The sequence below is a fragment of the Brachyistius frenatus genome, unplaced genomic scaffold (genome assembly GCF_029030835.1).
Source record: "Brachyistius frenatus isolate BFR_SWC_R1_liver_20210118 unplaced genomic scaffold, ASM2903083v1 Contig_64, whole genome shotgun sequence".
Taxonomy (NCBI): domain Eukaryota; kingdom Metazoa; phylum Chordata; class Actinopteri; family Embiotocidae; genus Brachyistius; species Brachyistius frenatus.
The window spans coordinates 939,852-963,135 of NW_027210663.1; the positions used below are offsets into that span (position 1 = coordinate 939,852).

Genomic DNA, 23,284 nt, shown 5'->3' on the forward strand with positions numbered 1-23,284 from the left:
TCTGGCACAATGGATTTAAAATTAAAAGATGAAGGGCCTTAATTTGATACTTAGGGGGACACCATGGCTGGTTGTCACACTTTTCACTCTCTCTTATATATCTTGGGATCCATAACTCATATAGTTCTACATGATATACCAAATGAAAGAGGAAAGTCTCTGGCATATGTTTTGTATTCAGCACATTTGAAGATCTTACTTCAGAACAGAGTTATCGGCAGTCAAATAGTTAATGTGCACTTGTGTAAATTTGCCACATCAGTGGGTAAATTGTCACACTGGATATTGCAAGAAATATACACATGACAAACGATAGCTCGGCTCAAATTAAAATCCTGGGCTGTACTCCTGATAAATTTATTTTCAAACGTCACCTACCTCACTGCCCTTAACATGTAATAATAATGTTTAATAATCCCTGACCATCTCTTCACTCTGTCCTATTTTCTTCCTTCTAAAAACATATTAACACAATTATATGTTAAATATCATTAAACAATCCTTTGACTGCTGATTGGCCAACATTTCCAAAATTAGCTATCCCTATTTATTGAACTTTCACTGATATTATTGATAATGCCACATTTGGTACAATTTCCCAATAGCAGCTGATTAAACAATATCTCAAGGATTTACAGTAGAGGCAGATTCTGTTTATATTTGTACTGGGGCTGGTTTGTCACGTGACAATATGCTCCAAAATCTCCCGAGACAACTTGCCCCATACGTAAAAGATATAAAAAAGATATAGCTCCTCTGCAAAATGAAAATATATCATTTGTAATATTCCTTACTAGAAAAACAAAACTACATAAATTGAAATGTACATGTTTGTTACTCAGGGGTGTGAAAAACTGTTACTTTGCGCTAACTTCACTTCACAGCGTGGATGACTGCTCCCAGACAGGAAATTGGAAGTAAATGCGCAAAACCTATATTAGATTTCTTAGTAGCACCTTGGAAATAAAAGCAATGTGACAACAAGCCCCGGTCTCCCCACATCCACATCAGATGAGCAGGATAGGATCAGTTTCACTCGTTTACATGTGTCTTCTGCAACGTTATGGGACAACAACCTTTGCAGGCGAAGGGCTGTGATTGATAGACGTCTTCAGATACTCCCTTTAAAGGCGTATGGTCCTAAAATTAAAAAAAAAAACAATGGCTTGAGGTCAGGTTTTGCTGAACCATGTTTTTTAAGGTTAGAAATGACGGGGAGTATGAATTAAATTAATAATTTTCGATTGGTTCCTTCTACCAGCGGGAGCCTTGTTCTGAAATGGTGCTTAGTGTACATTTATGATGTAGATGATCTTTCCATGAATGCCAGGAGAATAATGAATATGCCTTTTTATGTATATATTATATTTATGTTTGATCAGCTGTCTTACTTTGTTTTTTTTCTGCAAAGAATTGGGTGAAAAAAAAGAATCCAGTTTTAAAGCTTAATTCACCAAAACTCTATAAACTCTTTTGCATTGGCCTTTTGTTATATTTAAAATCAGTTTGGTATTTCTCCAGGTTGTGTTTATTTTAATCTATTTATGATATAGTTGGGTTTTTTTGTGTTTTTTTTTTAATATATATATATTCATGAGTTTTGTGTGCACCTACAGAAAAGTTGGTAACACGAAAGCATAGATAGAACTATAAATGTTCAGTAGCTTTGTGGTGCGTAAACTGTTAATGGGGACTCGGTACAGTCCACAAAATGTAGTACAGTACACTTAATCTTTCCAACAATTATGTTGATAAAACAAATTTTAAGAATGGCAAGTCTGAATTAGTTGTTGCTTTGTGTGACTCGTCGAATTTCAATAATTGTTTACCTTTATTGGGATGAGTGTTTTAGAAATTGGGTTCTGGAGATTATTCTGGAAGGACAGGTGTTAAAATAAACATGAACTAAATCCCTAAATGCGGCACACCGTCTGCCCGCCTGAAGTCCCCAGGGCTGCACCACGGGGATGCGCACCGGCTCGGCGGTTTTGGGCACATTCAAAATGGCGGTCTGGTTTAGCGACTCCGGAGGAACCATAGACTGCATATACAAGAACCAATGAACACACACACACTCCTCCAACAAATGAGAGCTGATCTCAAATTCAAACTTGCATCTCGACGTCTGAACAGATGCGACATGTCCGCAGTTCTCTCTGCAGCGCAGTCGGTTGTGGTTCGGTCGCGCTTTAATGCAGCTATTGGCTGAAAGAGCTGAAGACGCGTTCACGGTGCACTCCACAAGCCATCCTTAATCGAGCATTGAAAAGAGGATCCATCAGGGCTTCAGAGGGAAATACAGCCAAGCTGCATTTTCTTTGCCTTTAATATTGTCTGTGTAGTGTGACTCTCTCCTCATATCAGCTAAACATGTCGGCTATTCTTCTTATTTTAATGTTTTGAATCTAACACACCACTGTGAGTGACACTGCATCCTCCGTCAGAGCTTTTCACACTTGCATTTAAGATTAAAATCAACAGGCATTCAAATGTTTCAGGAGAGCTTTTCAAAGTAAAATCAGTTCCTGAAATTATTATTATTAGTTTGTTGGCTTTTCTAATATTTATTATTTTCACTGAGTTTAGATTACTTTAGATATTTATTTAGGCTGATATTTGATAGTATTTTCCTTTGCCTGTTCAATTTTGGTTAACTTTTGTAAATTAGGTAACACTACAGGCACCTCAGCTTTAGGAATGGCTGTAGGAATGAATCCTTTGTTTTTCTCTCTGTTTGCTTCTTTTGAGATAAAGAAAATTAAAAAAAAAATACAACGGCTCGTGGAAATTAAATTCTTTTGTCTGCATTAGTAGCCTTTTTTTTTTTTATCTGATTATAAGTTTATTGGGAGACTAATAGCCGCCACAACTAGTTAAAACGGAACGATATTTCTTCAGTGTTATGAAATCCCAACAGAAAATTCAACTAAGAAAAAGTAACTGAAACTTTTAGAAGAAACAGGAACATTTGAGTACTGAAAGCTTTCACTAAATAAAGCCTACCAATGTATTTGAAACTGTTTTATTAATCTACTGCTGTGACTGATTATTTAAAGTGAATTCAAATATGTTGATTACAGTGAATTTTAAGATACTGCAACTACCTTTTAATTCAGTGGTGGAAAATCATAAAACTATACAAGCACTGTGGGCTATTTACAATTCCTACATATCTTTATTTCAGTCTCTGATATACAGTCCATGATTTCACACTTTGCATATTATATAACCTACTTTTACAACATTTATCTGACCGGTGGACTTTGAAGAGCAATTATTTATTATCTGAGCATAATCGGTATCCTAATTATCATCAACACTACCCAGAACAATAAAGTTAATTTGAGCTTCACTTTAACGAGCTATCGAAGTATGTAATGGATTTATTACCGTCATGTTTGCGTAACGCTTCTTAAAGCTTCCCGAGAAACGTATTTATATGGCGCAGTAGTTTGTCCTCCTATGCTTGCCGTACTTTCACATGACTTCTGCTGCGTGTGACTGACCTGCATTCCTCAAGTGTCACTATTACTCTCTCTGTCAGAAAGCGATTCAACTTAATGGTGAGTGGAAGTCTAACCGCGGTTTGTGGACACCGTCCATCGCTGTCGTGTCGTCGTATTTAAAAAAAACAACAAAAAAAACAACAACAACAAAAACAACACCATTTTGCAGCAACCAGCGGAGTGGCGGAGAATATTGTAACATCCGAGTCGGACTCGCGGCTGAAATACTCAGATGTACTTTTTTTTGTTGTTGTTGTTTTTGTTTTTTTTGTCAGAGTGCATCTATAACCTGCCGGAGTGGACCTACATGGAAGCAAGATAACCGATGGATGAGCACACGCCGCCAGACTCCAGGAGGTAAGATCAGCTGGGGGACCTCGGTCCGCCTGCACTTTTACGACAGAAACAAACTACTGCTCGACTGTTTGCCCAAATCCAACCTCTCCTGAGGTATTTTCCTTTCGCCTTCACTGTCGGACAGAAATGTTTGTTGTGTGCAACCTGACCTGCACATGAAGGTACATGGCTTGTCATTCATAGCTCGATGGTTTCAGAGCAGCAACTTTTAAAGGATAAAGAATCCTCCAGACATGTTTTAAAGTCTTTAAATCCACTACTTTGAGTATTAATTTGACTTGTCTGGTTTTCCCACAAAAAGTAATTTGTCATATAAAAACCCTTAAAATGAAAGGCTGAAAGTTTCCACATCACAATTACCCAAGTTGACTTGGACCAGATGTGGCTCCAAATGTTTTGCGATGTCACCAATCATGCTCGTCCTCTGGCCTTTTTTTTTATTTTTTATTTTTTTTAAATCAGATTTTCAAATATATTTACTTGTGATTATTTCCCAGGTGTAATAATTTCTTCCTCTACGATGGATCCAAGGTCAGAGGAGAAAGTGACCCTACGAGAGAGGGAATCTGCTACTTCTATCCAGAAGAGGTCGGACGGTTACAAACGGCTGCAAAGCTTCAAGTTTGGTTGTGTTGTGGGCAGAAGACCGTTGAGGATGATAAATGATCCCGGCTTCTGTTTTATTTTTAGTTGCTCAACTAAAGCTCATCACGGCGTCATGTGTCTTCTATCAGACCCCTTTAGATAAGCAGGAGCTGCTCTGCAGCCAGCTCGCCGGCGTGGGCCGCTGTGTCTCCGAGCTTTCCTCCTCTCCCGTGCGCATCCTCAGGCTGCGTCACAAAAAGTTTGCCATCCGCATGAAAGATGACTTCTTCTGGGTGAGTGGGTGACAGCAGCAGCAGCAGCAGCAGCAGCAGCAGCAGCAGCTTCTCCAGATGTTTCCGACTTTATTTCATAAGATGTTTATTCTGGAGAGGTGTTTTTCTTGTATCTCTCAAGGCTCTAAGCTGCTCAATGGACGTCCCTACAGTCAGTGTCTGTGAGCTCCTGGATGAGCTGATAAACCTCTTCTGCTTCTACAACGGCTCTGTCCGCCAGAGCTATCAGGTGCAGCCTGCTGTTGTCTAAATAGTCCTACTGTAGTCTCGTATGTTAAACGTTTGATTTGAAAAAAAAAGAAATACAACAATAACTGTTTCCAACAAACCATATTTTTGATTTAGGTTGATATTGTATGCAACTTATGTGAAGAATCAGAATACAATTTTTTTTTTATCCATTTCATAAGTTATATGACAATTATTGAGTCCAGGTACATTTTGTTCATCTCTTTATTTTGTGATTTTTGTTTTATAGCTCAACAGTCAGGAAGCCCTGTCAGCTCGATGGGGTCGGTACCTCTCTCACCTGCAGTCGGGAACCTCCGAGCTCTATCACGTCTTCAGCTGCTTGAGGACCATCGACTCGATGAACGTACGTACAACAGGAGTTCTGCTTTTAACCTGCGCTGACTTCTCTTTTTGTTTTCAGACAGGATGTGACTGTGTCACAATGCTCGGCGGTCCTCGTCTGCACATTTGTGTTGCGCCCACAGAATGCATGTAAATAATACAGCGTGCATTTACGGGTGAAGTTTTCTAGCTTTCGCAAAACACGTGCTGAAAGATGCAACGATGATCACATAAGGCGAAAGATGGCAAGACAAACGTTTTAATCCAACATTCACGAAGGTGTCCTCGTGTAACACTCTGATAAAGTTATGATTTTATAAAGTGCATATTTATGACCTTTTGGGTTTTTAGTAATTTCTCCATGAACTGAAAGGTTGCAGTTTTGTTTCTTGTCCTCAGGTGGACCCACTTCTCCTGCTCAAAGCTGCCCTCATCCTTCAGGCATGTCAGCGCTGCCCTCTAGTGCTGGGAGGCTGTATTCTCTTCAGAGGAAGGTGAGCTGGCATTTTGACAATATCCACCTTCTTTTTAAAATAACAGGTTCTGAAATCTGACACTTTTATTTTATTTTTTTTAAAGAGTTGTTAGCACGCAGATGTCTCCAGAGCTCACAATGAAGGTCATGGTTCATGAGAGTGAAACCTACACCAAGGTAGGACATGGTCCCATATTTTCTAAAATCCTTTCTCACCCAACTGCCCCCCAAACAGATCTACATTTGTATAGTTGTTCATTGTTTTTTTTTTTTTTTGCACAATGCACTCAGTTTAAATCAACTAAATAATATCATCTATTATTTTTGCTGAGAACCAACCCAGGTCACTTTAAGAACAAGTAATTTGGACTAATTAAGTGACATTTTAATAAAGAAATTACAGAAGTATTTTATTTAAGATGTTTTCTTTTGCATATTTACCTTCTTTCCTCCAGTTTGCTGAAGGTTTTGATACCAGTACACTAAATATGACGCTAGCGTCAACAGCCACTTGGCTTAGTCTAAAGGAAAAACCTATCCCACCAAAAACTCTAAAACATATTAATATTAATTGCCGTGCTAGGTTACTTTTTCTGTACACACAAGTTTAAAAACAAGTTATTTGCAATTTATTTATATATTTACAAACTATTTTACAAAGGCCATGTGCTCGATTTTGTCTTCAGGCTAGGCTGAGCTAACCCTCTGCTAGCTCCAGCTACATATTCACTGTACAGGCATCCTAGTATTCATCTCTTCATATCTATCAGTAAAAAAAAAAAAGCCAATAAAATGTTAAACTTAACAGAAAAGCAATGACGAGCCATAGTTTGATTTGTTTGATTGTTTGAATCAGGCCCAGACGCCCAGTGGACCGGGAACCTGTAGCTCATTTGGTGGATCTGTGAGCTCCACGACGGTGTACCTGACCATGGCTCAACTACAGCTCCTGCAGTCAGCTCCTGTTGACAAAGATTTGAGGTAGTGTTTTCTGAAATGAATTTACTTAAAACATTTCCCGAGAGGTCCGACTGTCTCAAACGGTTTTCCACCTTTCAGTTCCCATTCCACTTCAAACAAAGACGCTCTCCCAAAGAAGACCCGCCTGTCACGAACTTTATCTGACACACCTTCTCCTAGCTCGGAGCCATCAGATCAGAAGGAGTCCCTCAGCTCTCACTTGATAGAATCGGATAACTCTGTGTTTAGCCCGACCCCATCACAGAGTACTGCTGAATCACCCGGCCCCTCACCACAGTCGCTCAGGCCTCCTTTCTCAAATGGAAAAACGTCCGATGAACCTGAGGGAGTGCTGGACAGGTCGCATCGTTACAGTTTTCACAACAGCGAAGGAGACGACTCGGTGTGCGAGGAGAACTCCCATCTAAATGGAGGAGACGCAGCATGTGGGACGGTCTTGGACTTGAGAGGCGCTGATTCTGGGAATGAGCAGTCACATGACGACAGTGTGGCGGAGGGAGACGGTAGAATCTGCTGTGGGAGCGCTCAAGGCCACGAGTCAGAGCACAGGGATCCTCCTCCCCCTCCTCCTCCTCCTCCTCCTCTCTCCAGTGCTTTGGAAAACTCGGAGATGATTCCACTGATCCCCATGACGCTATACATGCACCGAGTTAAAGGCTTGATGATGGCTCTGCTGGTGGAGCCGCATTTCTTGAGTGACACAATTTCTATGGAGGAAGTGGTGAGAAAAAAAATATCAACCAATAGTTTGTTTTGTTTTGTTTTTAATGAAATGCACCAGTTTGCATTTGTAATGCTAAAATGTGTTAATTCCTGTCAACCCCTTGTCATGATGTGTATCCAGTATCACAGCAGCCTGGCTTCACTCAATGGACTCGAGGCCCATCTGAGGACCATCTCTCCAGGGGTCCAGAGGTCTCCAGCACCCTACATCTTTGCCCATTTTGACTGCATTCAAAGCACATTGACAAGTAAAGCCCCTCATAATACTCCAATATATCTCTTTATAGTCACTCTGTGGCACTTCCCATACTTGTCTTTGCTCTTTTTTTTGTATTTCGTATTTCTAAAAATTCGTTTTTTTTTCTAGTTTTCACTTTTCTACCTTGGCATCTTTACCTGCAGAAATGCGTGTGTGTGTGTGTGTGTGTGTGTGTGTGTGTGTGTGTGTGTGTGTGTGTATGTGTATGTGTGTGTGTGTGTGTGTGTGTGTGTGTGTATGTGTGTGAGTGTGAGAGTGATTTGTGAAACTGATCAGCATAGTAACCATGCATGTCTGAGTTGATGTGTCCCTGTTATTATGTGTCTCTGCAGCCAACGTGTCTGGCCGAGACTCGGAACATCCTTTTGTCAGTGCCACATCACTTCTACACTCGCATTTCTGTAACACTGAAACTCTGCAGGAGGCTATTATCAGGTCAGCCTGGCAGTGACTGGTGGTTGGGGGGTTTCTTGTTCTTCTCAAATAGAAGATGGGGAAAGGGAATGGGTTTGTCGGTGTCAAAATCCATCATAACAATAACAACCTGTTATCTGCTTTCTTGTTTGTTTAAATCTTTGCACTATTGTTTAGTTAGTTTTAATTTAATTATTCTATTTTATTGTATTCTATTTATTTATCTATATACTGTGCTATTTAATATTTTACTGTTTTTTTTTTTTGCTTTCCTGTACCTATAATGCTGCTGTAGCGAAAAAAATTTGTATCTATCTGTCTATCATGTTGTGAAATGTTTTCCCTTTAACTTGCATAGATAACAACAAGACACATTTACTGTTTGCTCTGTGGCCCCTGTCTTATGTCACTTTTCTAATCTCTGTTGCATGTCATCATTCGTCATGCTTGAAATATAAATGTGGGTGATATTTTCACTGCAGGAGTGCCGGAGCTGCAGTGTATGGAACCCGTAGCGTAGCCCAGGAGACGTACTTCCAGCAGCACGGGGGATCACTGAGGAACTCAGGCATCCCCAACCACCAGGACAGTGCTTTCTCTCTGCCCAACAAGGCCCGGCACAGACTGCTGAAACACGGGGTTAACCTGCTCTGATGGATCGGCATCACGTTCAAGATGAGTTGGATTTAAAAATCTAAATAGGAGTCCTGTAAGCAGGTCCTACAAAAAAAAAAAAAAAATCTGGATATTTCGATCGAGGACATTTTCAGAATATAATTTAAAACTTCCTGTTTTGTAGCAGATTTGCAACAGATTGTATAATATTTTCAATATACTGTTCTATATACACCTACATGGCGCTCCTATTCTTCATAAGCTTTGATTTTTCTTTTTATAATTTGAATCATAATTATGCATTTGCTGTGACAGAGAGGAGGGTTGTTAAAGGTTAAATACAGTATGTTATGTTTATGATGAGTATTATGCAATTTATTGACATGCTTGTTTGAGTTAAACTGTATTTCTGTATTGCTAAGAAACACAGGCTTTTGTATCTGGGACTGTAATTGATATATAGATATTATATATATCTGTGGCACTTCCCATACTTGTCTTTGCTCTTTTTTGTTGTTGTTGTATTTCATATTTCCAAAAATTCGTTTTTTCTGGTTTTCACTTTTCTACCTTGGCATCTTTACCTGCAGAAATGGGTATGTTGGGGGAGGGGGAGTTTACGCAGTGCAACCCCCTATCACTGATACTTTGCATTCCTTTATGCAGCGACTGCAATGTTCCTCCTGTTTTTGCTTATACATTTAATGAGAAGTTTCTTCTAAAGCAAGGTTAAATCTTTACTTTTTTGTTTACTGTTGATGAATGATGCTTTTATTAGCTTACGCATATTTCTAAATAAAACATCATTTTTTTATATATATATTAAAAAAAAAAGTTTCTATTTCAAATAAACTTTAGTAACAAAACAAAAAAAGTATAATTTGTCTGTTAGTTCTACTGTTTTTTCCGTCTTGAACACATCATTTGTTTAGACGTTATTCAAAAGTTTTCCGAGAGGAAATTTACTGCGGTGTAACACTGGTGGAGATTAAATGAATACATGATCCACTCCAGTCTTATGCGAGCTGCTTTTGTAAGTTCTTTAAAACCACAGGGGTTGCGAGACCTTCTTGGTGCCATCAGCGGCCTGCACGTAATCCTACAATCGGCCTCATTGTTTTCCACCTTCAGGTTTAAAATAGCCCCGAGAAGTGCGTGCGTAATTTGAAAAAGCCAAGCACATGGTTGCGAAATGTTACTCTCCATGTTGTGTCCCAATGTTTCTGTGCTGTAAATAAAATAATTGTCAATGATTCAAATATGGAGTAATTCGAGACATTAGCTAAACTGAATTTGAATGGACGGGATCGGCGCTCTTCTGGGCGCCTCATTGTGCTGGCGCATTTAAAGAAAGCAATGGGGGTCAAATGAGTGGTTAAGGGTACGGACAAAAATAGGGGCAGGGACTGAGAAGAGGGTCAGGATTCAAATTCTAAGGGGTAAATTGTCCCCATTGTCAGTGGGATATATAGCGCGGAGACCAGTCTCGTCTTTGGCTTTCGAGAGAAACTGTGCCAGGATTTAGGATTTCACCATGGCCTCCTCAAAATGCATTTGGATTGCTTTTTTTCTCTTTGCAGTGACAAATGACATTGGAGTATTTAGTCGCGCAGTGAACACGCTGGGATTTTGGTCACGGGTGCCAAAAACTGCAGATGAACCAACTTCACGCGTGAACTTATCCCGGCGGTGGAGGCGCGCAATGGCGGGGACGCACCGGGAGCGGTGCGCACAGATCGCGGCACCTTGGCTGGAAAATACACAAGCTCCTGGAGATAACGCAACACTGGTGAAGCTCTGTATTCAGCCCTTTTCATCGGCACCCTCGCAGGATTTGGTTTTCCCAGGAAAATATCTTTGCAGCTTTATCCGACGGGCTTACCGATGCTGTCACGAAGGAGCAAAGTGCAGGAACGTAAGGGGGATCCAAGGTCGCTTGACAGAAAGTAAGACAAAGTATAGATTCCGCTTTAACATGATTAACTTGTTTCTTACTGTCTATGAAACTGAACTTTTTGGGGTTGTGTTGGTATATGTTTTACTGAATGGAGCTAAATGTTTTTTTTTGTAACCATAGACTGGGATCTTCACATCTACAAACATCAGCCATTCAGAGAGTTCCTAACAGTGGTGAAGAATTATCCAGCTTGTTGCCTTTCCTTAAATTTAGGTTCAGTTTGCTTGTTGAACATGCTTCTTAGTTTTAGAATCAGGATATTTCTAGCTAAAAAAAAAAAAGTATGGGATATTAACGTTTGATAAAAGTCAGAGAAAAAGAGAAGCTTTGCTCATTTAAATTCCACTTTTACCCTCCAAATGAACTTTCTTTATGAAGTTTGTTCGAACCCAATGCGGACCATGCAAAGGGAGTGACCACTGGTGGATGGGAGAGGAGTGTTTTGCAAAGATTTAACATGCCCACATTCAGAGAAAATAAAGAGATTATGAGGATGAACTGGTGCAAGTTTTCAGCAGAAAAAGATACGTGATAAATGGAATTAAACAGCCACACACAAAACTCTCACGTGTGTTGAAAGAGTGTCACTCTGCAGGATTTTCCCTCTGGTTGAGTGTCATAAGCTGTTTTTCTGTGGAAGTACAAGTGAAGGCTGAAAAGCAGTTTGAGGTGGATGTTAATGGCTTGATTAATGCAGCTGTATAGGCCACTGTGTTATCTGCATACAAATGAGTCTCAGCATGGCTTACTGTCCCCTCCAAGAACTGTCCCGATATCCTGCTGACAGGTTAACAAGGTATTCGGAGTGAAAACATCACCTCTGTGGTGGAGATGTGATCCCTGGGATTTATCACAACTGAGCCCGGCTTAATGTGTTGCTCTGACAGACTCTTAACTCCCTCTTCTCTCCCTCGCCAGATGCAGATGTGGAGCTCGTCCTCACCACAGAGATTTTATCGTTGATAATTGTGAGAGCGGACCTTCACCTTCAACTTTCAAACCCACATCATCTGGACATCCGGCCAGTGCTTCCAAACATGGCCAAGGACAACCTTCCTACCAGGTAAAAACTCTGCTCTCAGGAGGAAATGTACTTTTTTTTTTTGGTTTGTTTTACAGACAAATTCTTCCTTCTATTCATTGGTGGAATAGCTACAGGCCTGGCTGTAACCCACTTCTCCCTTGCCTGCTGCAGGTACAGTCTGGGGTCGTTGGATGACACGGTGGACCTGAGAGTGGATCTGCTCTTCCTTCTCAAGCGTCTGCAGAAGATGACGGATGGTGCCAGACCAAGTACCAGCTTGGTAAACATTTGGCGGGTGGCGTTTCTGTCCAACGGGGGTCCACCAGGCGAAAAGCCTTCTTTAGGGGCCCTGCAGGACACCAACGGTGACATGTGGAGGGATGAGGTGGCCAACATGGTGCCTGTTCTGGACCTGGGTTTGGTCCTGGACTGCAGTAAGGATGGTTTGGAAGTGTCCTGTGGAAGTGGCGGTGTTAACCTCTTACACCCGCCTTTTATGGCTGTGTACTACAGATGAAATTAAAGCCAGACGTGACTGCATGGAACCATTTCATCTGTTAAATCTCTTTTCTAACAGAAAAGACACATGATGCACTTCAATGTCAGATCTATTAATTTATAAATGTTTTGCAAACTATAGCTACTGTATATAAATATGTACATTGTAAATATGACACTGTAAGTTTACAATGTCACTCTTTGGTTATTAAAAACTCAAGTTAACAATGACTCATGACCAGTGTTGTTAGAAGAGGTTCAGGCTAATTTGTTCAGCTGCGTTCCTCTAAGATAATGTGCTTCTATTTAAAGAAGTTTTCACAGTTGGTGGGAAAAGGTGGAAAAAAAACAACAACACCTGGACAAACAAGGGGCTTGGACATGTGCTGACCATGCCGAACTTTTGTTGGGACTACTTTGTCAGAAGATATGGTCAGACTGTTCAATTAAAGAGTTTTAGTGTATTTGGGCATTCACAAAGGTGCATAATTCAAAAATTTGATGCCGTGGATTTACAGGCGAAATATTTGTCATAACACAAATTAAATTTAGCATTTAACACCTAATGACCTCAAAGAGTACTTAACGGCAACTCAGGAGTGTTGGGAGTGTAAAAACAGCAGCAACACATTCTGATAAAATAGCACATTTATTAAAAAGAGACAGCATTTATCAGCATTTCCCATTTTGCAGATATATGCCACATCTGAGTCAGAAGATCAGGGGTCTCAAATACATTTCTCAGTCCACCTGCTGCTGCCTACAGCCCCCAGAAGAGCATTATTTTATTTCTTTTTTTATTAACCCGACACACGTGTATCCATAACTCATGTTAAGCACACACTCACTGTCTCACACACTCGCACCGAGTGATCGGCAGCAGACCTTTCCGTTTGCGTTCTGCTGCCTGGACGATGGACAAGTTAAACCGGCTGATGTTTCGCTATTTAAAATTTGTCTCTGTTTAAATTAGTCTCACATCTTCAGTTGCTTTGAAAAAGAAACACAGGAAGAAAAAAAAGAAAAAGAAAGTAGCCACATGCCAAAAATAAATTTTACATTAATTACTGAGCTGAGTCACTCTTTTAGGATATTTTTAAGAAGATTGGAGTCATGGTGGGGGAGTCACAATGCAATGACAACATTTGTTTTCTCTGGTTTAGTCACTGGTTTACCACATGAAAACAAAAATGAATGAAACAAATGAAGAACCTTTAGCGTCATGTCAGGACAACGTGTTTAAGAATTTAGATGAAATGACGGCAATTCTTTGGTTCTCGTGGAAAAATAAAAACAGAGCAGATCTTCATTCCACTCCCAAGTAGTTCAACCGAGACATACTGACAACAACAGGTCTGACAAAAGGAAGGATGAGAGATATGAAGTTGTGTTTTACAAGTATTTTTTGCAAATCTTTCCATTTGATTTTGACTGGCTTTGCTCCTAGAAAAGTTGAGGTTAACGACAGACTCGGGATATATTAATTCTACTGAAAGGCGTCTGTTGCCACTGTTGGTGTGGAATGAAAATCTAGTCCTGAAAAGGATTTGACAGAAGAAGAAGAAAAAATAAAAGAGAGGCTGTTTTGATATAACCCAACAAAAGAGCAACCTCAAGGCGAATGATGGTAAAGCACAATGTATTCAATAATCCAAGGCAACAAAGACAAACACACAAAAAAAAAAAAATCGGACATTTTAAAAATACATGAGGCAGTGCAAAATGTCACACCAATAAAATATCATGTTTTAAAAACGCAAAAATAAAACAGATCCTGAGGAAAAAAATTCAAACAAATCCAAGCACGTTATAAAATATCTCCAGGTCAGCCCCGCTCTGATTTAAATTATATATAATAGAATGGAAGATCCCATATTTTCAGACATAATCTCATTTATTTGACTTTCTGACAGTCAGTTCATCTGGCTGCCTGTTTAAATTTGTATCTATACTCTGTACCAACAACCGTTCCTCCCTAGAAGAAAGGCCACAAAGACTTCCTCGATTAAAAACTCTCAACACCTCAGCTACAACACAAAATTGATGAAAACAAAAACTGTGGTCACACGATAAAAAAAAAAAAAAAGGTGTGAAATTGTACCTTATATACACACGCTACTGTGTAGACTTGCAGAGGAACAGAACATTGTGGCTTTGGTGCTGAATTAAATCAACTTTTTGCATCTTTTCAGAGGAGAGGAAGGTGCTTCCATGTCTTAAATATGAGTTGAGATTACAAGATAAAAAAAAAAAAAAAGAAAAGAAAGAAAAAAAACCAACAACCAACAAAAACCCCAGAACTGTCAACAAGTGATCGGATATTTCCTGGCACCAACTTCTTTGCCCATCTTCAATCAAAATGGGAAGGAGAATCGAGGAGTGAGGAAGGATCCACAACACCTGAACTATTTATAGTTTTTCAAGTACTGCTTATGGCAACAGCAGTACTGGTAAGGGGGAGGAAGAAGGAGAAGGAGGAGGAGGAGGAGGAGGAGTGGGGTGAGAGGGGGCATTAAAAGACGCATTAGTGAAACAGGCAAAGTTACAAAATTGTCCTTGGAGTAGAGCTAAGCACTTGAGGGAGGTAACTAGATGCATAAATAGGAGGGTTCACAACTCCACCAAAACTGAAATACAAAGCTTCTATTCAGTCTGCATGGAAAGCTAAAAAAGAATATCATTGTCCAAAAGCTGAGACAAAAACACAGCCAAAGTGGACTCTGATAACATGGCCATGGAGGGGAAAAAAAAAAAAAAGGCTCAAAGACGACATTTTGTTCCCACTTTGCTCGTTCAAGGACCAGAACATGCGGCTTAACGCCACTGAAAGTTCACACTGGATCAACAAGATGGTAAAATAGCCCACATTACAAAGTTTTAAGACAGCAGAATTGAAAAGGCCGAGAGAACAACGTGGAGAATGGAATAAATGCTGATGTAAAGCATCCAGTAAACATTTGATATTTTTAACAATTTACACTAATGTTGTGCTTTGCCACCACTTACAGCAGGTGTACGAACTCGTGGTACACACAAACTTGGAGGATGTATGAAACAAGTGCAGTGACTGGCACAGGTTCTCATTATTTATTATATAATGTTCTCTCAATTTAAGATGCGATGAGGGACTGGAGTCAACGCAGTATTCTGCTTTAAAGGTCCCATATTGTCTAAATTCAGATTTCCAGTTCTTTTTGGATTATAAAGCAGTTCTAGCTGCTACATAAGTAATGTGAAAGTCTCGAAACGCTCAGTCCACACAGCCTGTACTCAGCGGCTGTGCTGTGCGACATCTGTAAGTTTGTGATGTCACAAACTCTCCCTCAGCACGGCCCACTGTCCAACCTTTTATACGGAAGACACGGTGATCATTCTGTTGAGGAGCTGGCAAGTTACAAGACTAAAGAAAAGAAGAAAAAAAAGAGGAGTCAGCCAATCAGAAGACAGGATACTTTATATCAATGCGTCTTAAAGACACAGACACAAAATATCCTGTTCTTTTGAGAGCTCGAGAGAGAGAGATGTAAAATTATTTTGGAATGTTTTTTTGGTATTTAAAACCACAATATCATCTTATGGATATCAAGATTGAAAACATTAGACAATTGCAAAATATGGGACCTTTAAATCAAAACCACTAATCTATGATGAAAACAAACAAGAAATAAATTCCAGCTGTCTTCCTATTTTGGACACTGAAGTAAAAAGAAGGAAAACTCTAACTAATCAGTCTTCATCACTTTCAGAGGAAGAGCATATGGTATGCCTAACATTCACCTGTTCAACTGAGACACAGAGGACCGCAGAGAATTGAATTTGCGAGCTATTTGCCAAATTAAACAGGCCATCGAGCTTTCAATTTTCTAATAATAATATATATTAAAAAAAAAGACATTCTTTGGTGAAACAAAAAGGCAGGCATGCATACTTCATGAATGAATAGAAAAAAAAAAGGCAAAGCTCACATAAAATACAGTGATGTAATGATCCTGACTCACCGGAGCTTCAGCATTTCACAGCATTAACTCTCACTAAAAACAACCGTCGTGTCCCTTACTGAGAGAAACTGCTCTGTAAAAGGATTAATGTGGGATTTCAAAATGGAACCATCCTTGGAAAAAAAAATTAAAACAAACAAAAAAAAAATTAAAAAAAAAAAATCTAACAAGGACTTTTAATTTGAGGACACTTATTAAAGGCCCTGAATCATTATTTTGTGGAACAATGCCAAAGACATCTATTATGCATTACTACACGTCACCAACAGATTTGTGAAACCAGTGAAAAGGCAAGCCGCCTTTGACAGCAGACTGCAAATGAGGTCGCTGAGCTACGGAGCCGATTCCATTCCTCCATCTTTCAACACCTTATGGCAATCCAATGATGGCACGTCAACAAAAGCACTAACCAGATCTGAATGAAAAGACACAAAAACTTTCAAGTTGAGGAAAACAGAAGCCTCTCAAAGAGCAACTGTATTTCCCATTAACCGTCTTGACTCGTGGTTTCTGTTCTATTTAAACTATTTCTAGGCAGCACCATTCCCAATTTGAAGGTAACATGTCTGAGCAGATGCTGAGCAGGAGTGTTAAACAGAGTGCGCTACACCCAGTACAAAACAATGCTTTTAGTTTACAAAATGGGCCCAGACCGATCACTCCTGAGCATCCCTTAGCTGCAGAAATGTGGTGTCAACCCTTGAAGACGGGCTTCTGTAAAATCCTGCCCAGCCTCCGAGTGGAAATGACTAACATTGTTCATAAGGGTCAGCAGAGGTGGATGTGAAACACATTCAGAAAGAAGCGCACGGCACACACTTCCTACATCTCCTTCTCTTTCCTCAACGGAACAACTCGACAGCAGCGTTAGCTTCATCTTGAGGTGGCTTTCCGAAAGGTTATTGTCTTTTTTTGTCCTCCGTCGTCCTGATTTGCTCCAAATCTCCAGCTCTCTTCCTGCATTTATGTTTTTACCTGTGCTGCTGTTGCCATCTTGACGACCCTCACCCCCGTCCCCTCCCCTCCCAACTTCCCCCTCCCCCCATCTCTTCATAGTCCCACGTCAATCTTATCCTCCTGACGTCTCCTCCATTGCAAGTTTTTTTTTTTTTTTTTTTTTGTTGTTGTTGCTCAGAGCCGGCAGAGGCAGAACAGTGTGGGGATGAACACCCCAAACGCAACAAGGATGGGAAACATTAGGCTGCTGTTGTCGGCTGCGTATGGGTTTGGTGTTCGCGGGCCCGACTGGACCCTGTTCTTGGAACCTGGCGGGACCTTTTTCCTCCCACTCTCCTCGCCTCCTTCGCTATCTTCCTCTTCTTCTTCCTCTTCCTCAGGCTTCTCCAAGCCAGGGTGAGGTTGAAGTTTCGGTACATCTGTCAAGTAAAAGTTAAGATGGGTGAAGGCAGTCAGAAACATAAAGAAACTGGCACATGAATAATCTGGATGCACCACTACAACTATGTTTATGACCAATAATCTGGCTGAGAAAGACATTATGATCTGTGAGATTAATTTGTTTTACTGCAAAATGCTGAAGGGTACAATATGTACACCACCTCGGGACTCACCTTCTAATGTCCCCTTCATTACATAGAGAGCGCAGACCTTGGGGTTGTCATAATAACCCTGGAATAAAGACAAGATGAGTCAAATGGTCAATTGGGCCAAATGTATGCAAAAGAAAATCAAGTTTCAGGAACAAAAGGTGTTTCATGCCATACAAAAGTCACGTTTCCAACAATCTTCCATAATGTTTTTTTTACTTTCAAGAAAACCCTATTTAGTGGTTGAAGAGCCTTAATCTTACTTTGTTAACACCTTCTTACTTTGTTTTTGTCTCAATTTATCCCAATGTATGATTAAAAGAAGAAAGAAGCGATACTAGATGCAGGTGGATTGCAGCTGAACAAATACTTCCATTTGTGGTGCCAATTCTCCACTCACGTGCCACTAAACTACGGCAAAAGAAGGAGTGCAACGAGATGACATCATTAAAAGAGCTGCAGACAAACCTCAAATGGTGAAAAATGAACAGAAACAAATCTAAAAGATTATGCAAAAATGATTGTGTGCTCAAAGAATCGTGATCAGCTGATTATGTAATAAATGTGACAGGCTTATTCGTGCTCTGAATAGTTTAAACGTATGTAAAAAAAAAAAAAAAAAAAAAAAGCAGACTGTGTGTCCCACTTGGATCTTCTTAGAGAATGAAAATACAGAGAGGAATAGTGATCTACAAAAGGAAAAAGTATGCCACCTTTCAAACTCAGCCCGCAGTCACATAGTGTTCTACAAACCCACTAACAAGCCACGAGTTTTCATTTGTAAGAACCCAGAACCTGAAAAGAAAAATGATTAGTTCGAGTAGAAAAAGAAAATGCACGTATTTATATGTGGCCTGCAACCATCTGATCAACATTAGTGAGCAGCTCCTCAACTTAAAAGTAGAATCTCTGACTGTGATGTTACAATGCAAATATTACTTTGGGGGCATTGAAGAAAATCTTCCAAATATTACCGCAGGCATTTTGAAAAGCTTTGCAGCAGATGAATCCGTTATGATCTGGTTGACATGCTACACTTATTATAATTCATACAATAATTAATAATTCATATAATAAGTGTAGCTTAATAGATTTAGCGTATTTCTTGCTAAATAGCAGTTATCACTATATGGACACGTTTGATTCCAGTAAATCATTTCCAGTCAGAAACATGCTGTCGTTACTTCAAAATGAACTTGATAAAGACAATGTTAAAATCAGATAAAATATTCCCCAGGCTTCTTCCATTTTCCCCCTCTAACGGCAGTTGTTCATCAGTCGAGTTGAGGGTCCAAGGATCAAGGATGTTATTTGAACAGATTGTGAAGCCCCGAGAGGAAAATGTTTGATTTATTCTGCTGCATGTGTACTTTTACAGGCAGGCCTTGTGTTTGTTGACATACTTAGCCAATAAAGCCAATTCTGATAGAACAAAGTTGCACCATGACAGTCCTCAAAACTTCAAACAAATTCTAAAAATGTGGACGCTTCACAAACATCTTCAATCAGCACAGTTTAAAAAAAAAGAAAAGAAAAAAGGTGGACACCCAAGATTAGTGGGCTTTCAGTTTAATATGTGTGTTGCCGTTCAAATTCAACAGACAAGAAAGTGGTATCAATCTTGTCGTCGCTCAGCAAGGTTGATCATATATCCCAAAATGTCCAAGTTACATTACTTGTGTACTCGTGGTTCTCCCAACCTCTGTCCATCGCACATGCAGGACGTCATCTTAAAATAATAAAACGCTCTTCTATAAAAAAATAAATAAATCAAATAATTAACAGATAAGGTATCAGTTTTACACGCTCGCTGGGTTAAATAAACATTTTGCCACAGCTATGACGTAATGCAAACCTATCATTATTAAAAAAAAAAAAAAAGCTCTTGATGTGACAGAGAATGCCAAAGAAAATGATCAAATCTAATCTTTCCAAAAATGTTTGCAGTGTATTTCGAATCGAATCAGAAGCATCTGGCAAAATAAGCAAACGGAAAGCTTTTCAGTGACAGCGACGCAAAGACACAAAGATTTCTCGGGTAATTCAAATAGGCCACAACTCACCTTTACAAACTCCACAGCGAGCTTGCTGTTGAAAGTGGACACCTCTCCTTGCACGCTCAGCTTGCCTCGTCGGATAGAGAAGGGCACGATCTCGTCATGAGCGGTGCTGTGGCCCACTCGGTCGAAGATATCCAGGTCCTTCACCACCACGTGGCCATTTAGACGCACGTCAAACACCTGGAGAAACGTATTCCCACATCGGTCACGATTAACGGCTCAGCTCAAGAAATACACGATTAGGATACATCAGCTGTATTAACCGACATACCTTTTGCTGTGACTGAGCAAAGTAAACCTCTGCATACTTCATAACTAGAATATAGTCTCCTTCCTCACGAATGGGGACATCGTATCCAAAGGTGTCTTCGTTGTAGCGCTCTGTCTGGTACAGGATCTGGTCCTCAGGACTGGAACGCAGTATTGGCAGACGCACCCCATAATCAGACGCTGCACGGGAGAATAAAATGAGGCTCGGGGTGCAGTTCGACCACACGTTGTTCGCAGCAATGCTGGAAAACTTTTCGAAGTCAAGACTTAAGACTTTATTAATCCCACAGTGGGGAAATTCAGTTGTTAGGGCAGCCCGGAAACCCTCAATAAAAGACAAAAATGTACAAACACGTATACATAGATATATATATATATATATATATAAAGCAAAGCCCCACGACCTTTTACAATGAAATCCACCACGTCTCAAATACCAAGTTACCACTTTGTACAGTATTCCCTCTAAATGGATAATTATATCTTTGCCTCAATGAAACAGAGATTGACTCAAGACTCCCTGCAGTCGGTTTGATCAGATCATGATTTGCTTCCTCTTCGTGTTGAGAGGGGCGGGGCCGCAGCTCTCTCTGCTGACTCCTCATTAGTTAGGAGTCACTTGCGGAAGCCGAGACCATGCGGAGGTTTGTGCTCGCAAATATCCCGAGGAGCACCTTGTACCCTCCACAATGTCACCCACCACCTCCACCCTCCACCCACCACCTCCACCACCTCCACAGGTGAAAAGCCTCCGCGTTTAAGCAGCTAAACGTCGACTCACCTTTGCCAATTTTTCCTTCCAACGGGTCCTTTTTGAAGTGAATACCGTGCACGTCTACGTGCGCCTCTCCCCCGGCGTTCACAGCCCAGATAACCCGCTCGGCGAGGACGGGGCCGCCGCCGCCACCACCGCCGCCGTCCGCCCAGCACCGCTCGGACAGCAGGGACAGCACCGCTGCGACGACCAGCTGCGCCGTGACCCGCTGCATTGCCTCACACAGCCCGGTCCTGCACACACACACACACACACACACACACAGCGTCGGTACCTGCATGCATGCAGCATAAAAGTCAGTAACCGAAGCAACGCTTCCGTTGAACCGCGTCAGGTCAGCTAGCCTGAGGAGCTAACGGCATCTGAAACACGATATCTGTAAGTTAGCCTCCATGCTAACGACCGGCAGTAGCAACATTTTTTTTTCTTCTTCCCAAACGCAGACCCGGAAAATGACAGCGTAAATTCCCGCTTAACACCCGACGCGTTTACGACAACAACGACAACAACAACAACAACAAAAAAACGCCGCTGTTATTAACAAAAAGCTAAAATAAATGGGGGAAATAAATAAATAAATAAATAACGCGAAATCAGCAGCGAGTAACGTTGGTTTTAGTCGGCTATGCTAAGCGAAGCTAACCCTACCTGTCTAACCAGAAATTCTCGAGTCGAGAAAACACAAACGTCTCTTACCTTCCTCTTCCTCGGATGTCTTCAGCCTGCGTGTTGCCAATATGTACGCGTCACCGAACAACTTTTACAGCCCGAGATGATCGCGTTGGCTGTGTTCGGATTGTTTGGCTGCTTTGGCCACAAGCCTTTTTCTTTTTCTTTTTTCCTGCACCGACTTTCATTCAATGTGTGCAACTCAAACGAGCGCTCGCTTCGGTGTCTGCAGGAGGAGGCGGAGCGGAGCGGCGCTACCTAACATGACGTCTGCCGCGGCCGGTGACTGACAGACACCGCGGCCAATCACAGCGTCCCGGAGACACTTCCTTGAACCAGCGACCACATTTCACGTCAGGGGCCAATCACATCCTGCTTTTTTTTATTTTATTTAATTTTAAATTTTTTTTATAACTAAATACAAATCACGATTTTATATATATATATACTGCTATTTGATTGCTTTTCTATTATTCTATTCTATTCTATTCTATTCTATTCTATTATTTGTATTATTATCTTATTGCTTCTGTATGCTGCTGTTGTGGAAAAATTTCCCTTCGGGGATTAATAAAGTAAATACCTACCATATATATATATTTATTTAATTATTATTTTTTTTTTTTTTTTAAAGGCTTGACCTTTGGGGGTTGTACCCCAGTAATCTAACCTGAAAGAAATTTTTGATTTTGATTTTATACACTTTATTAATCCCCGAGGGGAAATTTCTTCACTACAGCAGGGGGGGCTTTCAGGGGGGAGATGGTGCACTAGCACGGCGCCAGGTAACCTGACCTGAGGTGCATGTTTTTGGATGATGGGAGGAAGCCGGAGAACCCGGAGAGAACCCACGCAAGCACAGGGAGAACATGCAAACTCCGCACAGAAAGGCCCAGGACCGGATTCAAACCCGGAACCTTTTTTGCTGTGAGGTGACAGTGCTAACCACTGCACCACTGTGCCGCCCTAATGTGAAGACAGAAGCCCTACATGTTTTGTCTTCCTGCTTTGGAGATGTGTTTGTGCCCTGAATTCAGACTCAAAGGCAGCAGTCTGTGTCCAAACCCCTCTTTTAGGCCAGTGGTGGGATGTAGCTAATTGCGTTTATTAAAGTTTGGGTAGGCAATTAGGACTTTACTCAAGTATTTCCATTCAATGCAACTTTATTCTTACACGCCACAAAATCACAGAGCTAATTATTGTAGCCAACTTTTTACTCCTTTACATTTGTCTGACAGCTTTACTTACTATAGCCACGTTATTTCTTAAAATTGAAGGATATAATGCTGCTTCATAGGTTAAAAAAAAAATGCTCCTAATTTTTAAGCGAAATAAACTATTAAAAAAAATACATTGTTTTTCTGAGCTTGTTGACTTTTTAGAGATAATTTATTTTTTACAGAACAGAAAGAATTCAAACATGATAATCTTATAGAATGTGATGCATTACGGTAGATTGAACCAACAAACAGTATATAAAGTACTTAAAAGCACAACCCTAAGTAACTCTACCACTGAAATGAACATTAATGCAGCAGTAACTTTAATACTACATACTTTTACTGAAATAAGGCTTTGAATGCAGGACTCTAAGGTGATAGATAGATAGATAGATAGATAGATAGATAGATAGATAGATAGATAGATAGATAGATAGATGGATGGATGGATGGATGGATGGATGGATGGATGGATGGATAGATAG

General features: G+C 40.5%; 3 protein-coding genes across 5 annotated transcripts; 2 read left to right on the forward strand and 1 right to left on the reverse strand.

Annotated features, from left to right (window-relative positions):
* Positions 1-3,687: 3,687 nt before the first annotated feature.
* Positions 3,688-9,638, forward strand: hps4 (HPS4 biogenesis of lysosomal organelles complex 3 subunit 2). Of its 2 annotated transcripts, XM_069706652.1 has the most exons (13): positions 3,688-3,767; positions 3,821-3,863; positions 4,361-4,451; positions 4,598-4,741; positions 4,863-4,970; positions 5,220-5,336; positions 5,714-5,808; positions 5,894-5,966; positions 6,646-6,770; positions 6,849-7,491; positions 7,615-7,741; positions 8,085-8,187; positions 8,649-9,638. In XM_069706652.1, exons 2-13 carry the CDS (start codon positions 3,832-3,834, stop codon positions 8,818-8,820), a joined length of 1,830 nt encoding a protein of 609 aa, XP_069562753.1. In that variant the 5' UTR covers positions 3,688-3,767; positions 3,821-3,831; the 3' UTR covers positions 8,821-9,638. The 2 variants fall into 2 exon arrangements, with proteins under 2 accessions (XP_069562753.1, XP_069562757.1); XM_069706656.1 differs by lacking the exons at positions 3,688-3,767; positions 3,821-3,863 and adding an exon at positions 3,883-4,024 and having other exon boundaries at positions 4,361-4,741.
* A 134-nt stretch (positions 9,639-9,772) lies between these two features.
* Positions 9,773-12,401, forward strand: LOC138625626 (uncharacterized). 2 transcript variants are annotated; one of them, XM_069706657.1, is made up of 3 exons: positions 9,773-10,727; positions 11,657-11,801; positions 11,934-12,401. In XM_069706657.1, the coding sequence occupies exons 1-3, from the start codon at positions 10,316-10,318 to the stop codon at positions 12,277-12,279; spliced, it is 903 nt and encodes a 300-aa protein (XP_069562758.1). In that variant the 5' UTR covers positions 9,773-10,315; the 3' UTR covers positions 12,280-12,401. The 2 variants fall into 2 exon arrangements, with proteins under 2 accessions (XP_069562758.1, XP_069562759.1); XM_069706658.1 differs by lacking the exon at positions 9,773-10,727 and having other exon boundaries at positions 11,438-11,801.
* Positions 12,402-12,890: 489 nt separating this feature from the next.
* Positions 12,891-21,792, reverse strand: mlec (malectin). Its single transcript, XM_069706659.1, has 6 exons — positions 21,607-21,792; positions 20,917-21,143; positions 20,137-20,315; positions 19,869-20,045; positions 17,830-17,887; positions 12,891-17,634 (listed from the first exon to the last, which is right to left on the reverse strand). The coding sequence occupies exons 2-6, from the start codon at positions 21,122-21,124 to the stop codon at positions 17,390-17,392; spliced, it is 867 nt and encodes a 288-aa protein (XP_069562760.1). The 5' UTR covers positions 21,125-21,143; positions 21,607-21,792; the 3' UTR covers positions 12,891-17,389.
* Positions 21,793-23,284: the final 1,492 nt, after the last annotated feature.